At 41.9% G+C, this 23,567-nt stretch overlaps 1 protein-coding gene across 1 annotated transcript in view; it reads left to right on the forward strand.

The window, feature by feature from the left end:
• dnah9l (dynein, axonemal, heavy polypeptide 9 like) overlaps positions 1–23,567 on the forward strand; it is a 443,144-nt gene that overhangs the window by 243,247 nt on the left and 176,330 nt on the right. Inside the window, exons 50-52 of the mRNA XM_080198977.1 lie at positions 757–950; positions 21,936–22,098; positions 22,181–22,304. Of these exons, the coding sequence (XP_080055103.1) occupies positions 757–950; positions 21,936–22,098; positions 22,181–22,304 (481 nt within the window). The remainder of the gene's footprint in view (positions 1–756; positions 951–21,935; positions 22,099–22,180; positions 22,305–23,567) is intronic.

The following is a 23,567-nucleotide window of genomic DNA, read 5'->3' on the forward strand; positions in this document are numbered from 1 at the left end:
TAATAAATTTTGAAGCTGCATTTGCTTAGCTAAAGTCTTCTGTCCTTGGATTTTTTTTGTTTTAATACGACATTTAGAAGTGTATCTTCAATTATCCATAGAGCTGAATTTTCTGGGCCTTCTGGAGAGTGTCGATATGGTGGGAGTGTTGGCTGTATCGCAGGGCAGCTGTCAGGAAATAAGCATGATGATTTCCTGCTGTCATGACATATTGACAGCAGCAGGATCATTCACAGCACAGCTATCTACTTGGCAGACTCTTTAACCTGGTCCTGGTTTCACCTAAATAAACATACCCCTCTTCAAGTGCTTCCACCATTGACAGCCATTAAAAGGGTGTCCTTTCCATCGCAGCCTCAGCAATAGCCACTGCTAGTGTTGACGCTGCTGAGCTACCAGCTTCTGATTGGACCAACAGCTTTTGGGGGAAGACCACCATCTCCAGTTGGATGGCTGCTACGCTCTTAATTGACGGCCACTGACAATATGCCACCCAGGATCCAGCCACCCGTGGAATTGGGATCACATCTAACCTTCGATTCCAGTGGCTAGACTTCTTTAGGGAAGTGGAAAAAATCAACCAATAATCCTGACTTTCACTGAAGAAAATTAGATAGGAATGTTAATAAATCATTATTTCATCTGTTTGCTGGGCATTCACTCAATTTGATTAAATTTAATCAGAGTGTAAAGCTACTGTTTGAGCACAATAATCTTAGTGAATGCTACTAATTTATGGTATTATTTTGGATTTAGGTTATTGATGAACACATTTTTGCCCAAAAGCCATTGATTTACTGCCACTTTGCTCAAGGTGCTGGAGAGCCTCGATATTTGCCTGTAACAAATTGGAAAAAGCTCCATAGAATTCTTACAGATGCTCTGGAACATTACAATGAAATTCATGCAGTGATGAACCTTGTCCTATTCAAAGAAGCCATGCAACACATGTAGGTATAATGAATAATGAACCACAGGAAAAATTATTAACATTTTTATCATTATCATCTCATGTCATTCTTTAGTTACTCTCCTATCTCTCCTCATGCTGTCTTGGATTTATCTTGGTCAATTATTCACACTAAACCATTAAGCACTGAACTCTCTTTCCTGGTTCCCATGTTAGCTGACATTGTCAGTACTTCTGTTTTTTCAGGTACTATCTTTCCCTTCTTCAAGGAGGTGGTGCAGGGGCACAGTGGTTAGACCTACTGCCTCACAGCACCAGGGACCCAGGTTCAATTCCTGTCTTGGGTCACTGTCTGTGTGGAGTTTGCATGTTCTCCTTGAGTCTCTGTGGGTTTCCACCCACAATCCAAAGATGTGCAGGTCAGGTTGATTGGCCACGCTAAATTGCCACTTAATGTCAGGGGGACTAACAGGGTAAATACGTGGGGCTATGGGGATAAGGGCTGGGTGGGATTATGGTCCATGCAGACTTCATGAGCTGAATGACCTCCTTGTGCGCTGTAGGTCTTCTATGATTCTATGATAGACTGACCATCTCAAACTCTGACGCAGACTTCACAGCACCCACAGATAGTGTTCAAGCACAGGTGTCGCACTGAGAATAAGTGAGTGTTATGCATTTTGCAAATACATTTTGGGGGTTTTTAGTAAAGTCAGCTTTTTTAAGAGTAGATTTTGTGCTGCATTTTAATGCTAAAAGTGATCTTGTGCTTAAGAACGTTGGAGACCGCTGGAATATAATGTGACCTACTTTGAAATTGTCACTTAATGTCAGAGGGACTAGCAGGGTCAATATATGGGGTTACAGGGTAAAGGGCTGGATGGGATTGTGGTAAATGCAGACCTAATGGGCTAAATGGTGGCCTCCTGCACTGTAGTGATTCTATGGATTCAAATGCTGTTTTCTTTCACTTGCCCTCCAAAGAAAAACAAGCTTTGATGCATCTGTTCATGTAAACTTCTCACGCATCTCTAATCTCTCTTCCATCTTCAGAATCTGTGTATGTGTTGTTGCCTTCCAAATCCATGTCCATCAGTCCAACAGTTCCATTTTTGAATCCTCCAATCAGGTTTCCATTTCTGCCACAGTTCTGAAAGGCCAGTTATCAAAGCAACAATTTACATCCCTGTTTGACTTTGACAAAGATAAACTATCCCTCCTTCTAGATCTGTCTGCACCCATTGACATGATTGACCGTATGATCTTCCTCCAGTACCTCCCACCATCACCCAGCTAGCCAAGACCGCACTTGCCTGGTTCCATTCTTATCTTTCTAATCATAAGCATAGAATCATCTGTGATGGCTTCTTTTCCTGTGATCACACACCATTATCTTTCATGACCCCCAAGGATATTCCCTTGACCTCCTGTTATTTCTCATTTACATGCTGTCCCTTGGCAACATCATCTGAAGGCACACCATTAGTTTTCACATGAGACCCAGCTCTGTCTCACTACCACTTATGTCAATGCCTCCACTGTCTCTGTATCATTAGACTGCTTATCCAGCATCCAGCACTGGATGAGCAGAAATTTCCATCTCTACAACATTGCCTGATTCCACCACTGCCTCAACTTATCTGCTGTTGAAACCTTCGTGCGCGCCATTGTTACTTCAGGACTTGAATATTCTAATACATCTTTCTCCAGAGTCTCATATTCTACCCAGTGTAAACTTGAGGTCATCCAGATTTCTGCTGCCCACGTCCTAACTCACATCAAATCCATTTACCCTTCACCCCTGAGCTTGCTGACCAACATTGGCCCTTGGTTAAGCAACATATTGATTTTAAAATTCTTGTGTTTCAGATCCTTTCATGGCCTCACTCATTCCTATCTCTGTAATCTCCTCCAGCCTCGCTACCTTTCAAGATATCAACACTTCCCTAATTTTGGCCTCCAATTTTCATTGATATTTTCATGGTATATTAGTTTATATTACAGTGTTATATTATTGCATAATGGGGAGATGGTGGCATGGTGATAACATCACTGCTGAGTAATCCAGAGACCTAGGCTAATGTTCTTGGGATATGGGTTCAAATCCTACCACTACAGCTGGTGGAATTTAGAATGCAATTTTTGTTTTTAAACCTGGAATTGGAAGCTAGGCCGATATTTTACAACCTCACTCAGGCGACACTCGTAACATTCTGCCTGAGGTCAACACAGAATTCCGTTCTGCAAGCTTCGTCCACCCTGATTCCCCTAGTCTCAGTCACGGTGAAACTATCATTGACTATTCTAAAAATCCACCTGGTTTACTAATGCCTTTGGGGAAAGATATCTGACATATTTACCTGGTCTGGAGTACAAGTGACTCCAGACCCAGGAATGTGGTTGACTTGTAACTGCCCTCTGAAATGGCCTATCATCAGCTGCAAAGAAGAATGAACCATGGATTGTTTGGAGACCGGAAGAGTTTAAAATGTAAGTGATTTGTATTTACTACCTTTACATTTCATCATTAAATGCTGTAGCATAAGTTGTATCCATATTTAGTAATGTGAGTTATATCAGCGCTGTGATTGGAGAATATGATTGGCAGGATGTTACTCCTGCCAGCTAGCAAGTAAAAGGTCAACATTGTAAATATGGAAAAGTCTTCGGATGAGTTTAAAAAGTTCATCTTCAGATGAATTTAAGAAATTAATTGAATGATGAAAAGATTGAGTACACTGCACATCTAGTATGGTGGGAGATCTTGTGGTGCAATGGTGCAATCTTGTGGTACACTGTACCACAAACTCTGGGTTCAGGTCTCGCACCAGGACTTGATGGCAATGGAATGAATGTTCATAACATTGCCAAACAAGTTGACTATCAGCCTGTAAATCTTTCCAATATGCCTGATGGCAGGCAGTAAGAATAAAAGAGTTTTCTGGTAGGCTGTATAGCAGAAGGCAACAGCAAACCACTGCAGTACTTTGCCAAGCATAACCATGGACCAATCAATGGATGTCCCGGGTCACCGGTGCCTTCTCAGGCATTGGAACCTGAAGAAGGAGAAACATAATACAGTAACAACATGTAAATGTTTCTTCTTTTGTCAGTCTAGACATCTGTTGAGATAGCAATTGTGAAGTTTGTTTACTCAGAGAATTTTATGGTCTATTCAGTGACTTCCAACTGTTAGAATAGGACTTGAGAATTCTGCTCATAAATTGCATAATGGGTGAGCAGATGAGGGTAAAAGAGGTTGAGAGTTGAGGGTTTGGGTGAAAGAGTTTGGTGGTGTGGAGGTGAGAGTAGATGTAAGGGGCTCAGAAGGTGAGGAGTTTGATGGAATGAGGGTAAAGTGGCTAGATTTGAAGCTGAGATAGTAAGATAGGTTGGGTTGAAGATGGGGGAGTGAATGAGTGAGATTGAGGGGGTGAGGGATGCAGATGAGGGGAGTTTCAAATGGTTAAAATGTTCAATTATATACAGAAGTGCCACTGATTGCCTCAGAAGCACCAAGCTCTTTGGGAATGTTAACGCGAGGCTGGCCTACAGGTCACTTAACCCAAGAAGATCCCACCTGATGTCAGTCTCGAGATGGAGGCAAGATTACAATGGCATGATTAGTCCTATGTCCTGATACCCAGCTCAACATAAAAAATGGACAATCATTTCAGAATAAGGAATCAACCATTTAGGATTGAGATGAAGAGAAATTTCTTCACTCAAAGGGTTTTGAACCTTTCAAATTCACTACCTCTGACAGCTATGGATGCTTAGACATTGAGTACATTTAAGACAGTAGTCAATACATTTTAAGGGAATTAGGGACATCAGGATCGTGCTGCAAGTTGGAGTTACAGTAGTAGATCAGCCATGATTTGAATAAATGGCAAAGCTGGTTGAAAGGACCATCTTCTGTTTCTTATGTTCTTTTGTTTCATGTCATGGGTAAGAATAGAAAAACATAAGAAATAGCAGCAGGAATAGACCGTATAGCCTTTCATAACTGCTTTTCAATTCTATACAATCATGGCTGATCTTGCCTTCAACTCTACTTCCCTGCCAATTTCTATATATCTTGATTATTTAAGTGCCCAAAAATCTGTCTATCCCAGCTTTAAATGTATTCAGTGTTAGAGAATCTACAACCCTCTGGGCTGTAAGTTCCAAAGACTTGCAACGCTTTTAGTGAAGTAATTTCCCCTCATCTCAGTCTTAACCAATTTGGCCTCACCTCCTGAGAATGTGCCCCACATTTAAGAATCCCTGACTAGCAGAAGCAGTCCAGCCTATCAAACCTTGTTAGAATTTTGTCCATTTCTGTAAGATCTCTTAAACCCCAGAGAAAATAGACCCAATTTGTTCAGCCTTTCACCATGGAACAGTTCCCACACCCTAGGAACCAATTTAATAAACCTTCACTGCACCATCTCCAATGTATCTTTTAATTGTGAAGACCAAAACTGCATGCAGTATTCCAGATGTGGTCTCACCAAAATTCTCTACACATCTCAATAAGACTTCTTTATTCATGTACTCCAATCCCCTTGCGATAAAGGCCATTTGCTTTCCTTGCTGTACCTGTACATTATCTTTCTATGATCCTTGTGTGAGCACAACCAGATCTCTTTGAATATTCATAGTCATAAGTTTCTCACGTTTCAAAAGATTTTCAGCAGTTTGATTCTTTTGATCAAAGTGAATACATTATGCTCCGTTTGTCATCTTGTCACCCATTCACTTAATCTGTCTATATACCTTTGCAGTCTCTCTCCATCCTCCCTACAGATTATCTTCCCATCTAGTTTGGAATCAGCAGCAAGCTTTGACACACGACTCATTGTTCCTTCACCTAAGTCATTAATGTTGATTGTAAACAGCTAAATCTCCCAGCGCTGACCTTTATGGCACTGTACTCAGTGGCAACGCTGATTGGCTGTATCAGGTAAGATTTGCATAGGTGCTGTCACTGCTACCAGAAGGTAGTTTGTGGGAGAGGTTGTAAAGGGACAGCCAGGAAACATAGCTAAGGAAAGGACAGGACTGGCAACTCAATGTTCCAGAGTGCAGATGCTATAGGAAAGATAGAACAGGAAGTAAGAGAGGTAGGGGGGAGTTGCACTTTTGATTAAGGAAAACATCATGGCAGTACTGAGAAGGGATATATCTGAGGGTTCGGCCGCTGAGTCTATATGGGTCGAACTGAGAAATAAGAAGGTGGAAAACAATTTCATGAGTCGTACTATAGGCCCCCACATAGTTGTGGGAAATTGAGGAGCAAATATGTAAGGAGATTACAGATAGCGCCAAGAAAAATAGGGTGGTAATAGTAGTGGATTTTAACTTTTCCGACATTGATTGTGATAGCCATAGTATTAGAGGCTTGGATGGAGAGAAACTTGTTGTGCGTATTCAGGAGGAATTTCTGGTTGAGTATGTGGATGGCCCGACTAGAGAGGGAGCAAAACTTGACCTCCTCTTGGGAAATAAAGGGCAGGTGACAGAAGTATTAGTGAGGGATCACTTTGGGACCATGACCATAATTCCATTAGTTTTAAGGTAGCTATGGAGAATGATAAGTCTGGCCCACAAGTTAAAATTCTAAATTGGGCCAATTTAGATGGTATTAGGCAGGAACTTTCAACAATTAATTGATAGAGTCTATGGGAAGGCAAAGGGACATCTGGTAAATAGGAGACTTTCAAAAGTGTACTAACCAGGGCTCACGGTAAGCACATTCCTCTTAGAGTGAAGGGCAAGGCTGGCAGAAGTAGGGAACCCTGGATAACTCTGGATATTGAGGCCCTGGTCAAGAAGAAGAAAGAGGCACAAGACATGCATAGGCAGCTGTGATCAAGTGAATCACTTGAAGAGTATATGGGGTTTAGGAGTAGAGTTAAGAGAGAAATCAGGAGGACAAAAAGGGGACATGAGATTGTTTTGGCAGATAAGGCAAAGGAGAATCCAAAGAGTTTCTACAAGTACATAAAGGGCAAAAGAGTAACAAGGGAGAGAGTAAGGCCCCTTAAAGATCAACAAGGTCATTTATGTGTGGATCCACAAGAGATGGGTGAGATCCTAAATGAATATTTCTCATCAGTATTTACTGTTGAGAAAAGCATGGATGTTAGGGAACATGGGGAAATAAATAGTGATGTCTTGAGGAATATACATATTACAGAGAAGGAGATGCTGGAAGTCTTAAAGTGCATCAAATTGGATAAATCCCCAGGACTTGATGAAGTGTACCCCAGGACACTGTGGGAGGCAGTGGAGGAAATTGCAGATCCCCTAGCAGAGATATTTGAATCATCAGTAGTCACAGATGAGGTGCTTGAAGATTGGAGGGTAGCAAATATTGTGCCTTTGTTTAAGAAGGGCTGCAGGGAAAAACCTGGGAACTACAGGCTGGTGAGCTTCACATCTGTAGTGGGTAAGTTGTTAGAAGGTATTTTGAGAGGCAGGATCTGCAGGCATTTAGAGACGCAAGGACTGATTAGGCATTGTGAGTGGAAAATCATATCTCACAAATTTGATAAAGTTTTTTGAAGGGGTAGATGAGGGCAGTGCTGTTGTTGTCTACATGGACTTTAGCAAGACCTTTAACAAGGTACCACATGGTAGGTTGTTGCATAAGGTTAAATCTCACGGGATCCAGGCTGAGATAGCCAAATGGATACAAAATTGGCTTGATGACAGAAGATAGTGTCATTGTAGAGGGTTGTTTTTAAACTGGAGGTCTGTGACCAGTGGTGTGCCTCAGCGATCGGTGTTGGGTCCACTGTTACTTGTCATTTATGTTAATGATTTGGATGAGAATTTAGTAGGCATGGTTAGTAAGTTTGCAGATGACACCAAGATTAGTGGCATAGTGGACAGTAAAGAAGGTTATCTAGGATTGCAACGGGATCTTGATCACTTGGGCCAGTGGGCTGATGAATGGCAGATGGAGTTTAGATAAATGCGAGGTGATGCATTTTGGTCGATTGAACCAGGGGGCAGGACTTACTGAGTTAATGGTAGGTGTTGGGGAGAGTTATAGAACAGAGAGATCTAGGGGTACGGGTTCATAGCTCCTTGAGAGTGGAGTCACAGGTGGATACAGTGGTGAAGAAGGCATTCAGCATGCTTGGTTTCATTGGTCAGAACATTGAGTACAGGAGTTGGAATGTCTTATTGAAGTTGTACAAGACATTGGTAAAGCCAAATTTGAAAAATTGTACAATTCTGGTCACCCTATTATAGAAAGGATATTATTAAGCTAGAAAGCGTGCAGACAAGATTTACTACGATGCCAGCAGGACTTGATAGTTTGAGTTATAAGAAGAGGCTGGCTAGACTGGGACTTTTTTCTATGGAGCACAGGAAGCTTAGGGTTGATCTTATAGAGGGCTATAAAATAATTAATCTTGCTTCATTCCTAGTTGGTTCCAAAACATATTGGTCTAAGAAACTGTCACAAAAACATTCCACCACTTGTCTTCTATACCACTCCTGCCAATTTAATTGTCTCAGTCTATATGAAGGTTAGAGTTTTTCTTTGTTACAAGCTTCAATAATTTCTCATATCTTTGGACAGAGTATTAAATAACTACTGTTCAGAGCCCTCCCACCAGTTTTTCTGATACCTGCTGTTTCCAATTTCCATCCAAACTGATTCTAATTCATGATCTTCTGAGGCCAGATCCCTTCATCCTTTATTAACAGAGTTACCATCCACCTTTCTCATTTTTGTCTGTCTTTCTGAAATATTGCCTGTCCAGGGAATACATATTGATTACCTTATAAACTTGATTACCTTATAACTCTGTGATGTCTCTGTGATGGGGATTAAATCTAAATCATTTGCCTCTATTTGTCTATTTTATGGCAGGTGCTTTGTGCATTCAGATAACGAGCCTTTAATTTCATTTTTTTTTACTTCTATTCTCTGCAATGATCTTATTCATTGATGTACAACTTCTGTTAAACTCTGTCCCTTCCTGTCCTGTTCTGCTTGTCTTTTCCCATGTTGCTATATTGTTCTGATGCATCAACCAAATCTTCTTTCACCCAACCTGCCCCCCATCAGTTTAAAGCCCTGTCCACAACCCTAAAATTGACCAGGACACTATTCCCATCCTGGTTAAAGCCCATCCTAATGGAATAGCTTACTTTTCTTTGAGTACTGATACCAGTGCCTATGAATTGAAACCTCTTCTTCCCAATCTTTGCGCCACATGTTTAATTCTGTAATCTGCCTTGACCCTATGCCAGTTGACACGTGGCTCAGGTAACATTCTGTAGATTATTACCTTTAATGTTTTGCATTTTAATTTTGGCCCACCTCCTCAAATTCTCATAGTAGAACACCATTCCTGATTCTGCAAATGTATGTGCCCTGGATTACAGTGGTATCCAAGAACTTCCACATTCTGCAGTTACAGTATATGACCTGTCCTGTCATCTTTATTATGTGTTAATTAATTTATTACTTTTAATGCATTAATTTTCATTAATAAACCTTACTACTCCCAATAAGCTTTGTTGTTGTTATTACAAAACTATTAATAAAACCTTACAATTACCAATAATTTGTTCTAATTCTTTAAGGATGAATGAGCAAAATACTCTCCAACCAATCACTTATCTTGTTCCCCTGACATCTCACTTGATTTTCTCATAATGTGAAGGGGTCACAGACTGATTCCCACCACCAGTAGTTCTGTCCTCTGTCTTACCCCACTCCTGCACTCTTTTAAGTCTCTGGGTCTGTCCTCTGTCTCACCCCCTCCTGTGTTCTTTTAAGCCTCTGGATCTGCTCTCTTCCTTATCCCCTCCTGCACAATGGTGGCACAGTGGTTCGCGCTGCTGCCTAACAGCATCAGGGACCTGGATTCAATTCCAGCCTTGGATGACAATCTTTGTGGAGTTTGCACATTCTCCTCATGTCAGCGTGGGTTTTGTCCGGGTGCTCTGTTTTCCTCTCGCAGAAAAAAGTCTGACAACACCAGGTTTTAGTCCAACCTATTTATTTGATAATATATAGGTTGGACTAAATAAATAAATAAATAGGTTGGACTAAATAAATAAATAGGTTGGACTAAAACCTGGTGTTGTCAGACTTTTTACTGTGTTTACACCAGTCCAACGCCGGCATACCCACATCATTCCTCTCGCAGTCCAGAGATGTGCAGGTTAGGTGGATTGGCCATGCTAAATTGCCCCTCAAGTGTCCCAAAATGTGTAGTTTAGAGATATTGGCAGGATAAATGTGTGGGTTGTGGGTATTGGGTGGGCCTGGGTAAAAAATGCTCTGTTGGAGAGTGGGTGCAGGCTCAATGGGTCGAATGGCCTCCTGCACTATAGGGATTCCATGGACTCTTTGATGCCTTCAGGTCTGCCTTTAGACTTGCCCTGTCTTGCACTGTAGCCATGGGTCTATTCTTAGTCTCACCTGCTCTCATGGGATAATCACCTTACAAGGATGAAAATCAGTTCTTTCCTTTGAGATGCTATTCAGATGGAACGCTGACCCAACTGTCTTCTCTTGATTCTCTTCAAAATGTCCTGTCTGGAGACAATACACACCTCTTTAACATTTGCTTAACACTCTCTCTGCTCACATTGTCTGTATCTTTAAGACTTGATTACCTGTAAAAACTCGCATTCCAAACATTATTTTGTAAATTGAGTTTGTGTCTTTATGTGCCCTGTTTGTGAACGGAACTCCCACCCACCTGACGAAGGAGCAGCACTCCGAAAGCTAGTGGCATTTGCTACCAAATAAACCTGTTGGACTTTAACCTGGCATTGTGAGACTTCTTACTGCGTTTACATCAGTCCAACGCCGGCATCTCCACATCATTCTGCTGATTGGGGCCTTGACAGCAGATCTGGAAGTTGCACTTCAGTAAGCCTAAATCAGTTAGCATCCTACTTGGTCCCTTTAGTGTTGATGGCTGCATCAGCAGTGCTTTGCTATCAGTGTGGACAAAATTATGGGATCGAAAACAGATCATGCAAGCCATGGAAATGCTGAGAAAAGTTGGTGCGAGCTGCAACTCCTGTGACAGACAATTGTTGACAGCCTGCAGCTAGTCTTGTCATCAAAATGGACAGAACTTACAGTTGCTCCTTTCAAAATTGATGAACTTCACAGGACTTCATAGACTTTTCCCTATCCTCAACATACAAATACTTCTGTGACAGGTGCAAGGTGTTGTTCTGATCATGTCTCTTAACTCTTAGAAAAGCTATTCAATTGGTTGAAAAGGAAATTTTTGTTATACATATTTTTGGACTATATAATTATGCCCAAATGTACCGAGAAGCCAGATTATGCTGAAATTTTCTTTAAACCATGTTGAATTTAAATTCCCCAATTACTGTAGTGAGATTTGAACTATGTCTCTGCATCATGAGTCCAGGCCAGTGGATTACTAGTCCCGCAATGTAACCACTGTTATCAGACTTCAATTAATTTTTTTGTGCAACGTAGCTGATCTTTCTGTACATTTTCTTTTATTTCAAGATTGAATATAAAATTACATTTCAGAGTAAATTATCTTGGGTAGAATATTATTTTCTAATTGGTTAGTTTTGAGTTCCTGAGATTGACAGCTGAACACTGGAAATATGTGCTGCTATGAAATCTTCTGCATAACATTTTCCACTTTTCAGACTTTAACAATATTGGTGAAATTCCTGTGCATATTCTGTTGCTGATTAAGTAGAATGGAATAATTGATCTTCAATATTTCATTTGACAAGAATAAGGTTTTGGATGCTTAAATGTCTTTGTAAATGATTACTGACCAGTTCATTCAGTTTAATTAATCATAGTTTTCAGGAACAAAAAGAAGCTACTAGCTACAAAAAAAAGTTCTGAAAATAGATGTGTTCTTGTTAGTTAAAATGCAAAAGTCCACTCTAGTGGAAAAAATTGGCGCAAGATCACCAAAGGAAGCTCAAAGTTTCGCAATATCTGGAAATTGCGAGTTTCCAATTTTCCCTGCCCCTCACCGTTGACATAATCAGGGGCGTGAATCTGATTTTAATACATTTCAACAAATATAATTACTGCCAAATTGTCCCCCTTCACTAGATTTTCATACCTCACTGAAGTGACATCACATCAGTGAGGTTTACAACAGGTTTCCTAAACATAAAACTGTCAAGGGATGCCTCGGGGGGCTCAAAGGTCAGTATAGCTCCCAGGGGAGAGGGATTTTGATAGGCGGTGCCCTGGCAATGACCTTGGCATCTATGACAGGGCGGGGCAGACACTAGGGATGCCTCGTGTGGGAACTCATCTGTTTGTGGTGGGGAGGAGTGGACATGGAGGGTGATGGGAATACTGAGGGTGATGAGGGAGGGAGAGGGAATGAACTTGCCAAGGATGACTGTAAAACCTTACATAGTTATGTGAAGCGAAAAACATTGCTGAAGACAAATGTAGGTCCCTTACAGTCAATAACAGGAGAAATTCAATGAGAAACAAGGAAATGGGCGACCAGCTAAGTACATACTTTGGTTCCTTCTTTACAAAGGAGAACATAAATAACAGACCAGAAATGTCAGGGAACACAGCGGTTAGTGAGAGAGAGGAACACAAAATGTAGGAGAGGAGATAGGGATACCAGCGATAATCAGGACTGGGATGGGAGGGGGAAAGGAGATGCTGGAGCTGAGGATGTTGGGGTGTGGGAATGGGGATGATGGGGTTGGGAGTTATGGGGATGCCAAGGATGAGTGGGAGGGGTTGGGGGGGACAGAAGTGGACAGGGATAGAGATGCCCGGGAAGATGATGGGTAGGAGGGGATGGGGATGATGGTGAGTGGAGATGGGATGGGGGATACAGGGGTGATCGGTGAAAGGGGGGGGGTATTTCTTACTTGTGATTGGAGGGGAGGAGCCACCAATCTCTGTGAAGCCAGTTCCCAGCTCTTAAGAGTCCCCGTCTTGCTAGAGAGATGGTGTGAACCGTGCCCATTATTTTTTGTTTGCTTTCAAAGTGTCAATATCTGGAGAAAAATAGACCAGTGGAGTTGGGGAGTTTCACACAGGTTTTCTTGCCAGAACTAACACTTTGACAAATTCTCTTAAGACTCTCCCCTAAGTTTCAGGAACAATCTGTATAAAAATTGTATCAAGTACATAGTGAAAATAAGGGGTTTTCTGAATAGAAAACATGTCCAAAAAGGTTCAGCTTAAAGAGTCAGGTTTCCATGTCATAAATGCATTCAATACCATAATCAATTGGAAGATGTGGAGGCACCTAAAGCAGGCATTTGGCCCCTTGAATTCATTTATAAGCGACTTGGCCTGCTGCATTCATGATTATTTGGTTTACATGCAACCTAACCAGTAATCCTCAAAGAATTGACTGAAGCTCACCTCAAAATACACGTCCTTAAGAACTGCTTAGAAGAATCCTTTGGCCCCATATTAAAAATGCAGGCCACCTTCTTCCTGGGCTCATTGTCCCTTGGTCAGTATCTAGAAGGTTCACCTTGTTATTGCTGTACCATCCTCTCCACCCCCAATCTTAGAATTGCCTAACTGGCTTTGGGGCTCAACCAGTGCCCTCAGCACATTGGTACTATACTAATCAGGCCATCAAATTAATCATTATTATGTTGTCAGCCTCATCATGTACTATTGCACTTGAATGATGTCCTGATTTAGGAGTGATCCATCTTCTGGGTCTTAATGTTTTCTGGCTGTACCAGTGCCCTGAATTTTATAGATGGGTGACACATTCCTTTAAGTGATTATCAATTGGTAAAACTATTAAATAATCTTTAACCATCCCATCTGAGCTCTATGAAAAAAATGCTGCTTTAAAAACATGGGAGTAGGAACTGTTTACAATGATACTGGTCTACTAACTTAGAGACATGAAGCCAGATTTTCATGTCAGAAGTGGGAATCAAATGAGATTAGTCTTGCTAATGCAATCCCATGTCCATCTCAGAATTTTCCAGAGGTCCAGATGCTAAGTGATTTGGAGTTAGGTTGCTTGAGACAGGACTGAAGGTAGGTCATGTCCAGATTGGGCAGGTTAAAATACCTGCCTCTGTTCCCAAAATACCTCAACATGATGTTTCCAAGACAATCAGATGTTCACCTATGTCCAGTTGAACCTTCTGACCACTTTAAACCACTCCTGTCACCCCCTCATCCATACTCCTCCCCCCCTCATTATTCTCACTGCCCAACTTCTCGCCCATTATGCACTGATGAACAGAATTGACAAGTCATATTATAAGTTGGGTGTCATGGAATAGCCCCTGGAACTTCCATTGTAAACAAATAAACTGTTCAAAGCGGCTGTATAAATAATGTAACTTAGCTTAACTTAACGTGAACTTAACATCTGTCATAGGGAAAATATTAGAGGCTATTTGTAAAAAGCATTATGCAAGGCACTTAGATAAATTCAAGGCAGGCAAAGTCAATCTGGTTTTGTGAAAGAGAAATCATAGAGGCCGAGGATGTCCCAATAATAGAGGGAGTAAGGGGCGTGAGTATGGTTGGTGGCGTTCCGGCAAATAAGGTCCAGGTGAAGGCTGGGATGAAGGCGCTTTATCTGAATGCGCGAAGCATTAGGAATAAAGTGGATGAGTTGGTGGCGCAGATCGACACAAATGGATATGATCTGGTGGCCGTTACAGAGACGTGGCTGCAAGGTGACAGGGACTGGGAGCTGAATGTCCAGGGGTATCAAGTGTTTAGGAAGGATAGGCGGGAGGGAAAAGTGGGGGGCGTAGCTCTGCTGATTAAGGATAGCATCAGGGTGGTAGCAAGGGATGATATTGGAGCCAAGGAGCAGAACGTGGAATCGTTGTGGGTAGAGATTAGGAACAGCAAAGGGAGGAAGATGCTGGTGGGTGTCGTCTATAGGCCCCCGAATAATGATCTGGAGGTGGGGCGGGCTGTTAACGCGCAAATAAGTGCGGCGTGCAGGAATGGGACGGCCGTAGTTATGGGGGATTTCAATCTGCATATTCATTGGTCGACCCATGTTGGACGTGGTGGGCTTGAGGAGTTGTTCTTGGAATGCTGCCGGAATAGTTTCCTGGAACAGTGTGTGTTGGAGCCAACAAGGGAGCGAGCTATCTTGGATCTGGTGCTATGTAATGAGGCGGGTAGAATAAGGGACCTTGCGGTGAAGGATCCTCTTGGGGAGAGTGATCATTGTATGGTGGAGTTTCCGGTGCAGATGGAGGAGGACAAAGTGGGTTCCCGGACACGCGTCCTTTGTTTGAACAGAGGGGAGTACGGTAGGATGAGAGAAGAATTGGCGAATGTGGACTGGGGGAGCGCGTTGGAAGGTAGGTCTGCTGAGGAGCAGTGGAGGATCTTTAAGGAGATCTTTCTTGGTGCTCAGCGGAAATTTATTCCGATGGTCAAAAAGGACCGTAGGAGGAGAGGTAATAAGCCGTGGATAACGAAGGAGGTGAAGGAAAGTGTTAAATTAAAAGCGGAGGCGTTGAGAGTAGCTAAGAGTAGTGGGCGAGAAGAGGATTGGGAGATGTTTAAATGTCAACAAAGATTGACAAAGAAGTTGATAAAGAAGGGTAGGAGAAACTATGAAGCTGGGCTAGTGCTTAATATAAAAAAGGATAGCAAGAGTTTTTATAAATATATAAAAAGGAAGAGGCTGGCTAGGGTGAACGTTGGTCCCTTAGAGGATGAGAAGGGGGACTTAGTGGTAGGGATGGGGAAATGGCTGAGGTCTTGAATAACTTTTTTGTTTCAGTCTTCACGGAGGAGGACGTGAATAATTTGCCAGATGTTAGAGATGGAAAGGTGGTAGGACTGGAGGGTCTCGATGACATTACTGTTACTAGAGAGGTGGTGCTCGACAGACTGGAGGGGCTGATTGTGGACAAGTCCCCAGGACCGGATGGAATGCGTCCGAGGGTCCTGAAAGAAATGGCGGAGGTGGTAGTGGATGCCTTGGTGGTTATTTTCCAGACGTCGCTGGATTCCGGGGAAGTGCCGGAAGATTGGAAAACGGCTAATGTTACGCCGTTGTTTAAGAAGGGTGCCAGGCAAAAGGCGGGGAATTATAGGCCTGTTAGTTTAACGTCTGTTGTAGGTAAAATGTTAGAATCCGTCATCAAGGAGGAAATAGCGAGGCATCTTGAGGGGAACTGCTTGATAGAGCAGACGCAGTACGGTTTCCTTAAAGGGAAGTCGTGTCTGACAAATTTACTGGAGTTCTATGAGGATGTGTCTAGGGCGGTGGATAAAGGAGAGTCAGTGGATGTGGTCTTTCTGGATTTTCAGAAGGCGTTTGACAAGGTACCTCACAAGAGGTTATTGCAGAAGGTAAGGGGGCATGGAGTTGGGGGTAGGGTGTTAGCGTGGATAGAGGACTGGTTGTCAAATAGGAGGCAGAGAGTGGGGGTCAATGGGTGCTATTCGGATTGGCGGATGGTGACTAGTGGAGTGCCCCAGGGTTTGGTGCTGGGGCCTCAGCTATTTACCATTTATATAGATGATCTGGAGGAGGGAACCGAGTGTAGGGTGTTGAAATTTGCTGATGACGCCAAAATTGGTGGAAAGGCAAATTGTGCGGAGGGTGGGGAGAGTCTACAGAAGGATCTAGATAGGCTGGGCGAATGGGCCAGGAAATGGCAAATGGAATTTAATGTTGGCAAGTGCGAGGTGGTCCACTTTGGTAGGAATAATGGTAGGAAGGATTATTACTTACGTGGAGAAAAACTGCATCAGGCGACGGTGCAGAGGGACCTCGGGGTCCTTGTGCATGAGTCGCAAAAACCCAGCTTGCAGGTGCAGCAGGTGGTCAGGAAGGCGAATGGGATGCTGGCCTTCATAGCGAGGGGGATTGAATATAAAAGTAGGGAGGTCTTGCTGCAGCTGTATAGGGCATTGGTGAGGCCGCAGCTGGAGTACTGTGTGCAGTTTTGGGCGCCGTACTTAACGCAAGGATATTTTGGCCTTGGAGGGAGTGCAGAGGAGGTTTACTAGGCTGATGCCGGAGTTGAGGGGGTTGAGCTATGAGGAGAGGCTGAATAAATTAGGCTTGTACTCGTTAGAGTTTAGAAGAATGAGGGGAGAGCTCATTGAGATGTATAAGATGATGAATGGGATGGATAGGATAGAGGTGGAGAGACTCTTCCCGCTCAGAAAGGATAGTAGGACTAGGGGGTACAGCCTCAAGATAAAGGGGGGGCGGTTTAGAACGGAGTTGAGGAGGAACTTCTTCACTCAAAGGGTGGTGAATCTCTGGAATTCTCTGCCCGTTGAAGTGGTGGAGGCTACCTCGCTAAATATTTTTAAGACGCGGGTTGATGGGTTTTTGATAAGCGAGGGGATTAAGGGTTATGGGGAGAGGGCAGGAATGTGGAGCTGAGCCAAGACAGATCAGCCATGATCTTATTGAATGGCGGGGCAGGCTCGAAGGGCTAGTTGGCCTACTCCTGCTCCTATTTCTTATGTTCTTATGTATTGGAGTTTGAATGAGTTACATGTGCTGTGGATAAAGAGGAACTGCTGGATGTACTGTACTTAGATTTCTAGGAGGCATTTGATAAGGTGCTGCATCAAAAGTTACTACGGAAAATTAAAGCTCATGGTGTAGGGGTAGCATATTGGCATTGATAGAAGATTGGCTAGCTAACAAGAAACAGTGAATAGGCACGAATGAGTCTTTGTTTGGTTGGCATGATCTAATGATGTGGAGATACGGCTTTCACGACACATGACAACGCAGAATCGCTGAGCAGAAACTGATAGCCAAGTTCTGCACATATGAGAACAGCCTCAACCGGGATCTTGGGTTCATGTCACACCATCTGTAACCCCCATGACTTGCCTGGGCTTGAAAAATCTCACTAACTATCCTGGCTGGAGACAATACACATCTCTTTAACTTGTACTTAACCCTCTCGCCACTCACCTTGTCTGTACCTTTAAGACTTGATTACTGGTAAAGACTTGCATTCCAACCATTATTTTGTAAATTGAGTTTGTGTCTTTATATGCCCTGTTGTGAATAGAACTCCCACTCACCTGACGAAAGAGCAGCGCTCTGAAAGCTTGTGGCGTTTGCTGCCAAATAAACCTGTTGGACTTCAACCTGGTGTTGTAAGACTTCTTATTATGATATAATGAACCAGAGGGCACTTCTTACAATTTATAAAAATGACTTGCATGGAGGAACCAACTTGTGGTTGATAAATTTGTTGATGACACAAAGATCAGAAGGAAAGTAAGGAAGAGGACATAGGGAGGCTGTGCAAAACGACATAGGTTAAGTAAATGGGCAAAGATCTGGCAAATGAAGTATATTGTGGGCAAGTGTGAAATTGTGCCTTTTGTCAAGAACAATTAAAAGAAACATATTATTTTTAAATAGTGAGACATTACAGAGTTCTGAAATTCAGAGGAATCTTCTTAGTACATGAATCACAATGGGCTGGTATGCAGGCACTGCAAGTAATTAGGAAAACTAATAGAATGTTATTGTCAGAAGAATGGAGTACAAATAGGGAAGTTATGCTTCAGTTATACAGAGCACTGGTGAGTCCACATCTGGAGTAGTTCATATTATTGGTCTCCTTAGTGAGGGAAAGATGTTAATGCATTAGAAGCAGCTCAGAGAAGATTTCCTCGATTAATACCAGGAATGGACAGGTCGTCTTATGAGGAAAAGTTGGACAGGTTAAGCTCTTATCCATTGGGGTTTAGAAGAGTAATAAGCAACTTGATTGAAATCTTTAGGAACCTGAGGGGTCTTGACAGGATGGATGTGGAGAAGATGTTTTCTGATTTGGAAGTGGGAGGGTGGGGGGTTTGACTGGTGAAGACACTCTTCCTCAAAAGGCAGTGGAGGCAGAATCTTTGAATATTTTTAAGGCAGAAATAGATTCTTAATAAGCAGAAGGGCAGAAAGTTATGAGGTGTAGGCAGGAGGTTACAGCTATGATCTTGTTAAATGCATGATGATCCCAGTTGATATTATAACTGAACAGGAAGATCCTAGAATGGAACCCTGGCTCAAAAGACTTTTTTTATAAAACGTGGAGAAACAGAATCATAAGACTGCTAATTATTTCTAACAACAAAAAATTATTAAACATGAAAAGAATTGGATTATGATACAATACTCCTTTAGTTCCCCCTTAGCTTAACTGCACACAGATTTTAAGATTAACATGAATTACAATGTACATCTTAAACTACAATGGTCTCAGTAATGCAAAGTTCCTTTAAATCCACGGATTGGCTGTGGTCACATACACACACGCTCCATTCTGAAACCCTAATGAATGTATGTGGACTTCCCCTCAGAATCCCCCCATTTGATTGTCACATGAGAGTTTCCAAACTCCACTCCCAGAAACATCCTTTAAGATCTTCTTTTGCAATAATGTTTTCCATTCGCAGTTTATATTCCAAAACTCAGTCCAGGTTTTGCATTTGACTCTTTTAAACAAAGCTTCCACTCCGCTTTTAACAGTGAATCCAATATCCAGGCTTTATACCACCCCTTTTAGGATTCTTTGTCTTGATTACTATACAAACTGTTCACTATTGCTTTTACTCTTGATTCACAGTCTCTATTAAAATGGCATTGAAGTTTTGATTTATCTCTGAAATCTGCTTTCCCAATTTAAATATGGTTACTGCAATTTTCTCTATAACTCAGAACATTTTGTTTACTTTTCCTTGGTCTCTGTCCTCTTAACTTCAGTCATCTTAAGACATTGTTTTGACCCAAGTTCCCTGGTTATCCGGACAATAACTGGTTCTTTGGGTAACCTGCCTCTTTCCAACTTCTGTCCAGTCTTTCTCCTGGCAGAGTTCAGAGGTATTCACTCCTTGGTGTCTTGAATCAACTACCCCCAGATTCAACTAAACTCAAGCATAAAAACTTTTCTAAGGGATTACAAGGCCCCTAGTTGCAAAGCAAAGCCTGCACACGTCTCTGACTTATTTACTCCTCACACCATGCCTTCCAGATGTCTTCTGCCCCTAGGGTGATTACCCAATCTAGGTTGAGCCCTCAAGCCGGGTGGCCCTCTTTTGCTGTGTTGCCCTTAAAGGGACAGTCACCACACCCATACAAATACAGATCCCTTAAAACCACCATTGTTTTCCTAACAAATGGCAGAGCGGGCTTATTATTGCCTACTCCTGTTTCTATTTCGTATGTTTGTTAAAGATAATGTTAAAGATGAAATATTTAAACTTATACTAGGTTATCCTTTCAGTAATGTGGAATTTATTTCTGCCTTTATATCATAGAATCGTAGAACCCTGCAGTGCAGAAAGAGGCCCTTTGGCCCATCGAGTCTGCACTGACCACAGTCCCACCCAGGCCCTCTCCCCATATCCGTACATATTTTACCCGCTAATCCGTCTAACCTAAGCATCCTAGAACACTAAGGGGCAATTTTAGCATGACCAATCAACCTAACCTGCACATCTTTGGACTGTGGGAGGAAACCGGAGCACGCGGAGGAAACCCACGCAAACACAAGGAGAACGTGCAAACTCCACACAGGCAGTGACCCGAGCCAGGAATCAAACCTGGGTCCCTGGAGCTGTGAAGCAGCAGTGCTAACCACTGTGCTACCGTGCCGCCCTATCTATTAGATGAACTTCTTAAACTCATCAAAAGTCCTTTCCACATCCACAGTGTTGATCTCTTACCTGGCAGCTTGCCAGTTGGCAGACATAACCATTTGGCAAACACATTCTTTAAGGGGCAGTTACATCTTGCAATCAAGCACTGCCATAATTCAACGTATTGAACACAGAGACAACTCATATTGCAGCATGTAATGGTGAAGTGTAAAGGAGGTAAAACTGTTAGATGTTTGGGCAGATGTGTTGTTGTGACAGCACAATGTTAAACTTGTGATGTCATCGATTGTTTTGCAGGTGTTTAGTTAGTCAAGCCCAAGCCTTTCTACAGTGAACAACTTCTCAATAAACCTGTCCTGTTGAATGTAACCAACCCATGTGCCGTGACTCCACTTTCTTTTATCCTCACAAGTGCAACATATATAATAAAAACTATTTTACTTATCTTTCAAATGCTTCTCACCTCCAATCCATCATTCATGCCTCAATGGAGCCAGTATAACATTCGACGGTCACTAAAGCCTGGTTGTCTCTATAAAATTAATTAATTTACCTGGAGTTAGTTCTTAGTGAGGCCACAATACTTCTAGTTTCCTCACTAATAGATATAGGTGGGTTATGGGGCCAGCTCCTGTGCCGTCATGAAAACCACAGAGCGCAGGAAAGAAGGAGTGACCCCTGACTATTCCACTTCCGTTTTGTCCCAGTCTGGATCATGGAAATCTGTCCCCTGGATAACAAAGGCAAAAGTTAGCATTAATTTTTTTTAAAAAGCAAGCGACCTTGAGCTGACAGGTTTTAATACAGACCCAATAGATTCACCAATGTCCTTTAGGGAATAAAATTTGCTATCCTTATCCAGTCTGTCCTAAATAGGACTCCAGTCCCACATCAATGAGGTGGACTTTTAACTGCTCTCTGAAATGTCTTAATTTGATCAAACTGTTCTGTTTAGAGATCCATGAGAAAGTCTTACTGTGACCATTGCTTCTAGGGAAGGGCAGTAAATGTTGGTCTTGCCAGTAATGGCCAGATCCCAAATGTAAATTTAATACAAATCACAATTCTGGGCTGAATGCAATTTTAGCCAGGTTTGAGATAAATTTAGCTACTTTTGGAGTTAATCTTTTCCAACCCACTTGTCAGTTAAGGTACTAATTATGGGTGCATTCCATATTATTGATGCATGATAAATATTAAACACTTCTTAATTTACTACATTATTGGAGTTGATATAATGCGTGAACCAACAGTGCTTAGTGAAACGTGTTTTTCTGGTAACATCAGAAGTTTCCATTCCTGCTTACCACAGAAAGTGTTTTAATTTGAGCTAATTTGTTACAATTTTAGACATACATTACATGCTTGATTGAAAAATGTTTTTACTAAGATAGTAATTTTTAATTGGCACAGCTGTCGAATAAGTCGTATTTTAGAGGCTCCACGAGGCAATGCCCTGTTAGTTGGTGTTGGTGGAAGTGGCAAACAAAGCCTGTGTCGTTTGTCTGCATTCCTCAGCTCACTAGAGGTGTTTCAGATTACACTACGGAAGAATTATTGCATTCCTGATCTCAGGGTAAGAATTCTGATTACTAAAAAAGGCAACCAAGTTTTGAAGTATGAGTTCCTTACTACTTTTTATCTTAATGATCACACAGAGTGACATTGCAGCTTTATACATTAAAGTTGGAGTGAAGAACATTGGCACAGTATTCCTTCATACAGATGCTCAAATACCAGATGAACGATTCCTTGTTTTAATTAATGACATGTTGGCTTCAGGTAATACATCATTTTAATTCAAATGTAAGTAATTCAGTTTGATACTTCCTGGTAATCGCACCACAAATTTCTGTGTAAAGAGTTTGACAGGAATATTCATCCTTAGAACAGTTCAGACATATGATATTTAAAATGATCAGAGGTCATTGGATTACTGAATAGGCTTCATCAGTAGAGGTGAGGGGTCAGCCATAAAGACTAGTTATACAACATCCATTACCTCACCCTTTCTGACCCTCCTAAAGCAAGCAAGCCAAACATAATTTGCTGCAATCAATAAATGCTGAATGCATTCAAAAAAGATCTTTACAATATTTAGCATGGCTAATGTGCAAACCTTATTCAAAGATTTCAGAGACAAGTTTTGAGAGTTTATTTTCTCTGATAAATTTTGTGAACCATTACATTGTAAGCATAGCTTTTTAAAAGAAAAAGTGGTCAACTATTTTCATAGTAAATATGTATGCATTGGATCAGTAAGGTCTTTGCTGCAACAGAAGGGTTTTCTTTGATGCTACTTTACTTTGGATACAGGTACATAAATAAAAATAGTGCAATGACATTCTTTGAATTAAATGAAAAATCTGTTTTGTATTGCTCCAAAAATTCAAACTATTTTCTTAATCAGATTTTCTAAAATCTGAAGTAAACTCATGAGTGGCTGAACATTTATTAGTCTTGTAGCCATTTTATGGTATCAGTTAACATTACATTAAAATATACTCAGATGCTGCCTTGATGTGGAAGGCAGCTGCTCTCATCTGGCAATTAGCTCCTGCAACTAGTTTGAGCCTACGTTAGGCGTGAATGTAAATACCAACATGGGCCCAAAATATTATAAGAGTCTGAAATCGAGATTCTCACCAACGAGATCTCGTTTTCTGATCGTCCCTGCCACTCACAAGTTACAGGATGAGGTTCCTGCCGAGTAATTTTGGGATCCTAATTTCAATAAATTGAAATCTGGTCATCACATCATAACTTCCACACATACTGGCATGGTTTACAACAGCTTCAGAAAAATGTGAACCTGGCAATCTCACCTCCAGGGGGGATATCTGAGTGTGCAAGTTGCCACTACCTATCAAGGAGTCCTGTGGAGAGGGGGCACCAGAGATGCTGCGGGAGATCCCGGTAAGTCTTTCTTGGATCTAGGGATAGTTGGGCATGGGCTTAGTGTGGGCCTACAGTCTTGGGGGAAGGGAGCATTCCATGAGCGTGGCATGGGGTGGTGGGGGCATTAGAGTGACATTTTGAGAGACA

This window comes from Carcharhinus amblyrhynchos, chromosome 11 (genome assembly GCF_965287045.1).
Source record: "Carcharhinus amblyrhynchos chromosome 11, sCarAmb.v2.hapA, whole genome shotgun sequence".
Taxonomy (NCBI): domain Eukaryota; kingdom Metazoa; phylum Chordata; class Chondrichthyes; order Carcharhiniformes; family Carcharhinidae; genus Carcharhinus; species Carcharhinus amblyrhynchos.